This window comes from Manacus candei, unplaced genomic scaffold (genome assembly GCF_025592945.1).
Source record: "Manacus candei isolate 608988 ecotype Guabito, Panama unplaced genomic scaffold, ASM2559294v1 h1tg000023l, whole genome shotgun sequence".
Classification (NCBI taxonomy): Eukaryota; Metazoa; Chordata; class Aves; order Passeriformes; family Pipridae; genus Manacus; species Manacus candei.
This window is the reverse complement of record NW_026138071.1, coordinates 10456398-10468143: the sequence shown is the minus strand read 5'-3', so window position 1 is coordinate 10468143 and position 11746 is coordinate 10456398. Positions and strand designations below refer to the sequence as shown.

The following is an 11746-nucleotide window of genomic DNA, read 5'->3' as shown; positions in this document are numbered from 1 at the left end:
GCATGTTACATAAAGGACAGTACCACAGAGTGTCATTTATTGTTTCTCATTGAGTTTGGACTATAATTCACATTTGGAGTGTATGTTAATTGTCTCTAAAAGCAAAGATAATATCCGTTCTGAAATCGGCAGGCTACTGACTCTTCTGTTATCTGCATCTGCCTATTTAGGTAAAGGCTAAAGAAGAGTACAAGGAGCAGAACACTTGTATAAGAACAAAAAAACACCCTAAACCAATCATAAAATAAAGAAAGATATTTTAGGAGATTGTTTGTATTGATTGCCCACTATATAGTCTTAAATCGGGGCCTTAAAAAACTGGTTTGAGATCTGCAAGTGTTACTAATACTTGATTTCCAATGGTTATAACTTCAACAACAAAAAGTACACCCGTGTGCGTGGACACACCCCCCTCCCCAGATAATTAAACTGGCAATAACGTAGACATTTACCTGACATTTTATGCCTGCCAGACTGCAAGTGCAGGTTTCTGGGTCACAGAAGACACGGCAGTCACAGCCACAATCCTCTCTGGACAGGCGGATGGCTCGCAGCTCGTGTTTCTCTTCCACGTCAATCTTCTTCACCCCGGACGCTCGCAACAGCGCCCTGCGCTTCTTTGTCGGCAGAGGCTGGAGAAAGAAGTACTCATCTACCTCAGTGTTGTCCAGATCAATGTCGTCATCAGAAATGTCATCCAGCGTCAGCGTATTGGCTTCTTCGGATTCCACCGTCCCATTCTTTGTCATCTGTTGCACAGAACCATCAACAAAGTCCTGAACTGCACTCACAGATATGAGTGTCACAGATGTAACTTTGTGTAATGCATTGTGAATGTGGAAAGCTATATGTAAAAATGCTGCATGACTGCCAGTAAGTTCCAGAATATGATCACATGTAAGGTGATCAGGCATTTCTTTCACATTTAGCTTACGAATTAAATATACATTTTTAGTACCATGTTTGTAATGAAGTAATTTTTTCTTAAGTTTCTAGTTACTTACCTGTTCTTTATTTACCTGTGCTTACCATTTGTCCTTGACTGCCAGATCTCATGCCTGTCTGAAATTCTAGTCTTTTCTATATTGTTTCACAAGATAATTTTTGAGACCTTAATTGATTCCTGTCTCTGAGCTCTTTGAAATTCTTAAATATCTCTTTTGAGACAGTAGTTATACTACTGACAGAGGTTTAGATGATGATGCCTCACAGGTTTGTAAATGGTGTATTCAATGTACTATTTATTATCCTATTCTTCTTTAGCCTGACAAGTTGTTTGATGTCTGTATAGCTGAGAACACAGAGCAGTATTTCTGCTTAATCAGCTGGGCAGATGGCTATGTTTGCTTCTTGAGTTGACAGTTTTAAGCCTGGAAGTCACTTAATTTTGCCCTCTTCTACCTACATTACTCCATTCCAACCTAAATGATTCTGTGATTCCATGTTTATTAGCACTGTGTTTCACAGTGCTGATGCATACAGCTCTTCTGATGTCCTTTCTGGTTCTCTTTGGTCCTGAAAAGAACATATTTAGCTTTGTGTTGTCATAGATTGTAGTACTTCAGTCATCAGTTCAGATTATTGTTAGGTAGCTAACAAATGAATACATTTAGAAAAAAAGGAAGCAAGTTGTTAACCTCTTGTGGAGGATCTTGAGAAAAGTTTTAAAAGGATTCATGCTCCTTTTCTAGGAATATGAATTTTTGAGCCTCTATAGAAACAAGTATCCTGGCACTATATTATTACTTTTGTACAGTCTAGCTCTCAAACCTTTCAAAAATTGTTTCAAAATTAAATGGCCATGAGCATTAAGAACAAACATCCAGTGCCACATTCATAAGATAGCACACTTCTGTACCATACTCCTGTAACTCATCTCATAGAGAAAGGGGTGAATATAGTTAAAGAGAAAAGGGGAAAAAAATTACTGCTCTGAAGGAAGGTAGAGCTCACTGGTTATATCTGCCAGATAACCACAGGTTTCATAAAAGTTCTTCCACAGAGAAAATTGCTTAAGAGTCAAAACAATATCAAACATTAAAACAAAATTCAGAGAGACAATGACATTCACTACAAACATGTCATTTGAATGTTTCTTACCTATAGAAAAATAGCCATTGAAACTCTTTCTTGGTTTTGCGTTATTTACTTGCAGAAAATTTCACCTTGGCGTGTTATCCCAAATAAATTTTTAGGCACCAGTTTTAAATACAGATAAAATACTGAAGTCATAAGTACCGTAACCTGTTTCTTGTGCATTTCAATATTTAGACATTTAACAATTATCACCGTAAAAGTAACTCCCCATTTTTCTGCTAATTTGTGTCATCTCCACCTAGCTATGTTTCTGATGTACGAGAAAGCAGTCCTGAATTTTACCCATTCCACTATTTCTGCTTTTCTTATACTGCCAATTGCTCAAGTTTCCCATTTATATTAACAGGTCATCCTTTCCACAGTCTTTTGGATTGTAACTGTCATTTATGGCATTATTGAATTCCTTGACAGTGACCTCCTACTGACTGCTTACTCTTTTTGGCAATTGCAGTTTTGTGCTTATAACAACTGTGTAAGACAATCACAGGAAAAAAACCCAACAACCTAGTTACTCCTGACTTGTAAAGGCAGGTTAAAAGCCATACTCCTCCCTTTAAAGGAGGAGTCTCAGGGTCATGACTGGTAGTCCTTATTACACTGCACAAAGAAAACTTCTCCTGAGATCAGCAATCATCCCTTCTTAGCAATTCAGCACCGAGAGATGTTCTGCCACTTCCACAACCCACTTTATAAGCATTATTGTTTCTTTCTCTTTTCAATGTATTCTCAAACTTTCTCCCTGATTGAAGCCTTTGGAGTTTAGTGCCTTCATTTTATGCCATGTTTCAGTGTATCATCTGTTATCCCTGTAACATTCAAATCCCTTCTAGCTCTTTCTTCATCTTAAATACACACATTTTCAAAATTTCCTCTCAAACTTCCTTCAGACTGTTTTCTTACTCCATTTTCTCTTATGCATTTCACATTACAGTGGCTGGGAAAAGTTCTGCCTGGCCCTGGGACAATGGAGAGACTATTTACACCAAGTATTTCAACGTATTAGTTCAGTCAGGTAGGAAAGGCAACATTAGAAGTCATCCCTTTGTCTGTACATTCTGCAGCGAGAGACAGGTAAATCCACACAGTGATTAAATGCATCTTGAATTAGTTGCCTGAAGTGAAGGAGAGGGAATACTCCACCATACACAAAACTCAGCCTGACTATTCCAATCCAGAATGGCACGCTTCAGGTTTTTTTATATTTTTCATTTTATGTTAGCAAGGTAGAACTAAGTACAGCGTATTTTATGTTTCATTGCTTGCCCTTATTTTGGTTTCATATATAATAGGGAAATGACCTACCTAAGAAATTTGATTTCTCTACTTTTATATATGCAAGGCTCAAAGCACTCCTTAAGCAGATCACTGTTATTTAAGTTTGAAACTGGGGATGGGGAAGAATTCTAATCCCCGCTTCTTTAATTATTTTAGCATTTTATTCAATTACTCCTTAATAAAAATTAACTTTTAGGGTTCTTACCCATGAGGTGAATGCTGTAACTGTTCAGCTCACAAAGGCACCTACAGAACTACACCAATCCTGTCCTGTATTTCTCCTCCTCCTCTGCAAATCTTAACTGCCTTGCTACACAGCAGTAGAGCATTAGGGAATGGACTCCAGTCACATGCTGAACACTGCATGCCTCCAGCAGGCTGGAACATCTTGGCCATCAAGCAGGATTAGGCAGCAGTTTGCCATTTCAAAGCACCTTCACTCCTGACTCCTCTGCTGGATGATTTCCTTGTTGTCTACTCTGATTTTTTTACCCCTCAATTTTGCCACACAAAGAACAAATGAATTAATGAACTGAAAGATTCTAACATTATTCAAACAAGTAACTGGGTAACTACAGAGGGAGTAAGATTATCATGAACCATCAAATACATTTTCCAATACAGAACTTCAGGGGAGTATTAAGTTCTCTTGATTGTCATAATATTGCTCATCTGAATTAAATTTGACATGTAGATGGGTAAATTTCTCTCATAAAGCTAAAGGTTAATGCCATAACCACTGAACAAGGGAAGGGCCAATGAATATGTGAAGCCTTTGGGTGAAATTCACTCCAACTCAGTAAAATTTAGGATGGGCACCTTTGCCTGTCCTAGGTGGAAATTATTCCTTATAATTTCCCACAAAGGAAACCAACTGTGCCCATAGACCTGTGAGCCTTAACATCACTAGTCTCATGCTAATCGTTATAATAAATTTTAATTTGAGGAGACATTATGAGTAAGCAATAAGGACTATTGCAGCTAATTTATTGTGCTTACTCAATGTTTTCTCAAATGACTACCTTGTACCTTTCATTTGACAGTATGTCTTTTATGTCCAGATTGCCATTAGAATTTTCACACTCTGCTGCTAACAAGTGTTTATGCCACTGTCAGCAGTGTTTGTTTACACCAAACTGCTGGTGCTAAATGGTCAAAATGACTTGAAGATGATTTCAGTGTCTTTATCTGCTTTTAATTAGACATGTTTCTTATTTGGTCCTTCACTTTTGGCAAGCAAAATAATAAATAGTACCTAATATTATGGAAACTCAATTTCAGTATATTCCTGTAGTTCTATCTTTTTTAAACAAATTCTACAAGAGAGAGCACTTTCTACCCACTGACTTGTATGTTTTAATGCAATGCAAAAAATAAGAAAAATCTCAAGGAAACAAATTAAAAACCACACCGAAAATGTTACTTTCTGTTTGCATAATGTTTTTCAAACAGAAAAACCTCTGAGCCAACTTTGCTCTACTTCATTTTCTCATTTCCTTCATTTTTCTGTGATGTACAGAAATTCTGATGCAAACCTGATTAGCACATTTTCATTAAAGACCATAATTGCTGACATTGCCACCTCGGAATGCCACTTCCTTTTTGTTTTCATTTAGAAACTGTGTGAATGATCAAGCAGCTCTTCCATCTCTATAATGGAAAATCAGCCCTGTTGTCTTAAGCAAACAAAACATGCCCAGTACTTTACAGTGACTCTTCACTAATTCAGTAAATCCTGGACTTGCTTTTTATGTTTGAATTTTTTTTTTATCCCAAGTGCATAATCAGGGATGCAAGTAAACTGAGATTAACGGACTAGTTCAAAAAGGAAGTTTTTTGTTGGCTATGGTTTTATACACACCCCAGGGGGAAAAGAGATATTTTATTCTAGCAAAAAATTTAACACCTCTAAGATGCAAATAAGGCTCTCCTTATTCACTGAATACTTATGAAGAGATTTTGCAGGAACTTAGTCTCAATAAAGATTATCATCTACTAAAACAAGTGACTGGGAAGATGGAAGAACATGTTGTATTTGGAAGACAAGCAGAAAGTAGTGTCTATATCCCCAAAAAAGACTGGGCTGAAGTGAAGCAAGTTAATGAAGAAAAGAAATCCATCCCAGTCAAGAGGAGGACTATAAAAGGACAAAGAGCCCAGCTCTAATCTATATAGATGAAGGCTAAGAGGCCTCATCAAATCTTTCAAGTTAAATACGAACTGTGCTTTTTCTTTATTTACTTTTTAGCTAAGAAAAAAAAAGGAAAAGTGAAATATTTACGTGCTTGGCTATTCTTTACTCACTTCACTGGAGACTCCTCTCTTTGAGCTGATTCCTGGAAGTCAGCCAAGGGTTCTACTGATAGTCATCAGTTAAACTCAAACAGCACAATTCACACTTGATGCTCTCAAGATCCTGTGACATGAGATGTTTAGAGGTATAATCTCTATCTAGTTATAAGTCACTAACGCTAACACTAACCTGTCCAATATCTGTCTTTAAGTTGCCTTTGTCCTGAGTGGTTTTATGTTTGTTTTATGACAGATCAAATTTTACAAACTTATTAATTTATTTAAGAATCCATTTAGCTATTTAAAATCTATTTATCTATTAAAAAAACAGTTAGGAGACTGAAAAAAGTAAATACAAATGTATAGGTCATGCACACTTCCTCAAACATTCAGATACAAAACTCATGAACATGGGTCATTCTATGGGAAAAATGCTGAAAGGCATTTCTTAAACTTGGAGGGTGCCACTTTGCTCTGGACAACAGCAGAGACAGAAATGTACTATCACAAAAGAAGGGGACATGCAACACAGAAATGCAGTTACAGTTCTAAATATTGTTCACTTTTAATTACAGAATTCATCTGAAAAAAAGTCCAAAATACATATAATAAAGGCCATGACACAAGAAGTGTTTTATCTACCACAAAAACATAAAATGTTCTGCCACCAGTTTTAAAGTGACAGAAAGGACACTTCCAACAACACAATCCCCTTCTGTGTTCTCTGCTCAAATACACAGTTTCTTTCCTCTGCTATGCTCTACTTAACAGGACATTTTCACAGGGAAGCTGGCCCCAGGAGGGCCAATGGTATCCTGGGGTGCATTGGAGGAGTGCGGCCAGCAGGTCAAGTGAGGGGATCCTGTCCCTCTACTCGGCCCTAGTGAGGCCACATCTGGAGTGTTGTGTTCAGTTCTGGTCTCCACAGTTCAAGAAAGACAAGGAGCTACTGGAGGAGGCCCAGTGGAGGGCCACAAAGATGATCAGGGGTGTGGAGCATCTCTCTTATGAGGAGAGACTGTGGGAGCTGGGCCTGTTTAGTCTAGAGAAGAGAAGACTGAGAGAGGATCTCATTAATACAAATAAATATCTCAAAGGTGGGTGCCAAGAGGATGGTGACAGACTTTTCAGTGGTGCTCAATGACAGGATGAGGAGCAATGGCCATAAACTAAAACACGAGAAGTTTCATCTCAACATGAGGAAAAACTTCTTCGTATTGAGGGTGGCAGAGCACTGGAACAGGCTGCCCAGGGAAGTCCTGGAATCTCCCTCTTTAGAGACATTCCAAACCCTCCTGGACGTGTGCCTGCGTCACCTGCCCTAGGTGACCCCGCCTTTGTGGCGGTCGCGGTTGGAGTAGGTGATCTCCAGAGGTCCCTTCCAACCTTACTGATTCTGTGATTCTGTGAAAACTGTAGCAAAGGTTTGTTCTGACTGGCTAAACTGATACAGCTGGGTAATTTGTCTGACACATTTCTTCTTTGACACAGACATTCTCTGGCGAAATATTAAAGACGCATAATCATATAAATTGGTACACTCCAAAAGAAAACATTTCGGTATTACTGTTTCTTACTTTTTGCCAAATTCACTCAAGTTGGCCAAAAAAACAAGCCCTTTCACTTTCTGTACTCAGGGTGTTACCATTCCCTTGTCTAATAGGGCCCGTGCACATGTCAGAAGACTCATTCTCTTTCTGGCACTCCCAGACATCTGCTGGACATGGAAGTTCAAGGCTAACTTCCACCACCCTGCTTTTATTTCCCTCTCTATAGAAAACTGGGAATAAACAACAACCTCCCTGTAAAGCACTTGGAGGTACACAGCAATGACAGCTACAAGAGCGCTTGGTATTATCAAACAAAAATACATCTTCAGTAAAATAAAATAAAGAATGAAAAAATCAAAATGCCTGTTTCAACTGAAAATGTTTAACACGCATTGGGCCCATATGGCTCTGACACCACTCATTTAAATAAATAAGGCAGGGATCAAAGTCTTAAACAATTTTTACCTTTAACTTTAGAGAATTGAGTTTTTCCTCCCTCAGATGCTCTCTCAACATCTCCCGGTGAAGCCTCTCCTGTTCCATCGCAAACTCTCCCAGTGTGTACTGGCGCACACTGTTGTGGCGAGTGGACATTCCCAGTGTGCTTCCCCCTTGGCTGGGAACACTGGTGAAGCCTTGCCTTCTCGTGAAGTAATACACAGTAACACAGTTAAAATGGACATTTTTTGTTCTCTTCCGCTTCTCTCTCTTCAGGATTGAAGACGCTGGAACAGATGGAGATCACAGCATGAATAACTTCCAGTCACATGGCAGATGTGTTGAGGTAAATGGAACTACACAAGTGACAACACCTGACTACCCACCCATGTATAGACACTATATTCCAAGATGCACACTCTAAATGGGGAGATAACATTAGAAATATTTACCATCTATGCAAACCCAGAAGCCATTACAAACTGCTGCAATCGTGAACACCGTCGTCTACTTTAGAAGAGAAACTCTGGGCCAGGGCAGTTGTTTCCCATCACATCATATTTTATCATTTTACCAAGGAAGCAACTAAATCCCAGCAAAAGGAACTTCTTTCACAGTGTCACCACAGTGATCCTAGCTTGCACCTCTTCCAACCCCTGTGAACAAAACAATGCTGCACGAGCCAGCAGTGAGAACTGCAGGCCCTGCCCCTCACAGGTCTATGTACACTGCTGCCCTTCTGACAGCAAGGCAGCACAGATCTGCAACTGCATCTCTAAAGCACTAGATCACACTGACAGAAAAGATTCCTATCTCTTATAATCCGAATTGTGATAAATTAGTGTTAGAAAAGCTACAAAAGCAGTATGTTTAGTGTTTCATGCTGTCTCAGAAATTCATACTGTCATCATCATCATCAACACTGAATGATACAGGAATAATATTGTTTAGCAGTCAGACCCACTTCATTTTTCTTTATCTTCATCTATCTTTCTGTTGCCATCTAACGAACACAAGTGGGTGTGCACATATTCTAATGTGTAGGATGTTGACAAAACTGATATCTAGTATTTTCTAATTCTTTTCTGATTCCACTCACACTCATGCTCAGTTTTTCTTATACATATATGCAGTATCATATGAAACAAATTTGTTTAAAAACAAATGCCAAATTTTAACTGTTAAATATTCTTCTTTTTGTTCTACAGACACTTAGTAACTCTTTCTCACAATATTAATCTACTGTTTCTCACTGGTAACAATGGTGAGAGCCTTTAGAGAAAAAAAGACATACAAACGTTTGAGAAAGATAAGAGACATTCCCTGATTTTTAAGATGAGCAGTCCAATTTATTTGATTTACTGCAAAATGGCAACAGGTTGTTCAGAATGCAGATAATAAGTCATTGCTTTGCAGTTTACAAGCAAGAACTTCAGGTGTGTGCAGGTGTGAATGAGAAACCTCACTGCCAGGATTCAGGCAGTACAATGATTTAAAGGGTGCCAGAACAGTCTTGAATGACTTGGAAATGTTCTATAAAAGCAGTTAAGAGCAACGTGATGTACACTGCTAATCTAAAATTGCACTGTCTCTAGAGATAGGAAGCACTTGGCCTTCCGCCTTGGTTTCATAACAGGTCTGCTTTATTGTCACAATTAAAACACAGTTCAGTCTCCAATATTATTATGTAGTGAAATGTTAATCGTCATGCATGTAAATCCCCAAACTTCTACACAAAGTAATGCTGTCCAAAAAACCCAGCATAATCTACCTAACTGTAGGAAAAACAAGCATATTAGAAAATACAGCCCTGTATCCAAATTACATACAGTGTGTTCTACTGATGTAACCATTGAACTCTTTTGGGCTCAATGAAACACTGAAATAGTATTACTTTTCCTAAATACTAATAAGTGGCTAAAAGTACAGTTTATTATATAAATAACATGCATGCAGGTATGTTAGATTATAAATATAAAACAGATAAATAAGCTCAGGTCCTATATTCACTTACATGCTCTCAGTGAAGGGTGTTCCAAAAAGGTGTAGGATGTACACAGTGGAATCAAAAGATAAATTCTTTTACATTAGGCATGTTTAACTTACATACAAACTCCACGACTAAGTAAATCTCATATCAACAGAGCCTGTCAAAAATATTTATAGGAAGCTTTTAGTGGGGAAGAGGGTTATTTCATTAGCAGAGATTAGTTGATAGGGGTGTGTCAATTTTGCATTATATAAAATATTGTTTTAATGTGCTGTTCTTTTTTATATATACCACAGTTTCAAAACAAAACTACCTTTAATAAACCAACTTTATAGCAACTGGAAGATGGGGCAATTTTGATACTGTGACATTCTTTCAAAGTAGCATAAAAGCTAATACTCTGAATCAGAACCTTCACTGCCTATACACTCTAGCACATAGGGAAGTATGTATTAAAAGGTCCTTTTTCTGCTGAACAAGGTATCTAAATCATTCTAGGGTGTATTCAATTTCTGATGTAACAGTATCAATGTTATTTGGATCTCACCTGGATGATGCCTCTATTTTGGAAGAAATACTGGCAGCTACTGAAGGGCAAGCAGCTATTTTACCAATTAAATGAACTAGCCACAAATGGAATGAGAGATGAAACTATAGTAAAATACTCAGGGAAAGAAAAGTTACTCTTGAAAACATATATATGTCTCATGAAGATATAGAAGGTAATTCTGTAAATCATACAAGCCAGTGAATACCTTTGAATCTTCAACTGTAAACCTCAATATCTATGATATAAGGTCTATGTTTACAGTAATTTGGTTTATATCTTAGCTATGGAACCTCTGACAGGGCTGCTTACTGGCACAAATACCAAATGCTGCAATAAAAGTACTCATGTTTTCTGTCAATCTCTTTATGGCAGAGATGCTACTTTCATACTACTTGCTATACATGAAGCAATGAACCATAAGTTTTACTCAGACACTACACACTAATATTAATAATTAAATGAAGCTAAGCAGAAGAGTCTGCAATCTAATTACTTCCAGCTGAAAAAAAAGTCATCTATGATAAAAACTAGATTACACTAGTTTTCCACTATGTGGATTTTTGCCCATATGTGTGCTATTAAAATGTAGAACATGACTTTCATGCATTGCCATATGTTTATGCCTAAAAGTTGTCAGCAGTTTCTCAGTAAGACCGTAGTTGTCATGAACTGTCTTAAAGAACCCATTAATGCATTTGTAGTTCTTATCACTTTAAATAATTGAATTATCAGTGCCATACCATCACAGTTGTTTGCTTGGTTTGCTTTTTTTAATGTATCACTGAGAAAAACTGTGTTAAAGTACAATTAAACAGAAGTTCAAGAAAACATTGGCATACTGTAACTGCACCATCAGCAGCACTATAAAGCCAGCACTGAAGCCAGAGTGAGAGCTGGCACGCATTTGTTGTAAATGCCATTAAAGTTCATGATTTTATTTATTAATGTTATAGTTCTGAGTCAGACAAATTATATGATAATCTGTATAATTAAACATGCATGTAAACATTCATAGCCCTCAGAATACATGGAATTATTTTTTCTGAAACACATCCTATCTTTTGAGTTTGCTTCTGTCTCACCCAGGAGCTTGACGAAGGGCAGAGCTAAGGCTCTGTGAAGAACCCCATGGTCATCTCTTGTATGCTACTGCTAAGAAGGAGTCAGAATATATTCATATTTATGAGAATGTTGTTTACAAGAACAGATCTAGCAGGAACTTCAAAAGATTAGCGGATTTTATTTGATTACCCAAAAGCATAGATGAGAGATGCCAGCGAGGAGACATGAGAACTGCAACCACCTCAGTAACCAAGGACATGAAAGGAAGCACAGTCAGCACCACAAAGGCACTATGCTCTTGCTCTATTATACTTCCTAAAATCTCTGAGCAGAGGGTTGCATTAATGTGAGCTCAAAAGTATTATTAGATATTGAATGGAAATGTTGGACATTTTCCAACATCAGGGACAAAGTGCTCTATAACGCAGTACATTTCCTTCAAGCCAACTAGAACTCAGGTTCTCAGAGCATCTTATCAAGAGTCAGGGGCAT

The 11746-nt window shown here is 37.8% G+C and overlaps 1 protein-coding gene across 6 annotated transcripts in view; it reads right to left on the bottom strand.

The window, feature by feature from the left end:
* CSRNP3 (cysteine and serine rich nuclear protein 3) overlaps window positions 1–11746 on the bottom strand; it is a 99509-nt gene that overhangs the window by 2722 nt on the left and 85041 nt on the right. For all 6 annotated transcript variants that reach the window (XM_051787268.1, XM_051787271.1, XM_051787267.1 and 3 more), the window contains 2 exons: window positions 7680–7939; window positions 453–749 (listed from right to left, as the gene is read on the bottom strand). In XM_051787268.1, coding sequence (XP_051643228.1) covers window positions 453–749; window positions 7680–7939 — 557 coding nt within the window. The remainder of the gene's footprint in view (window positions 1–452; window positions 750–7679; window positions 7940–11746) is intronic.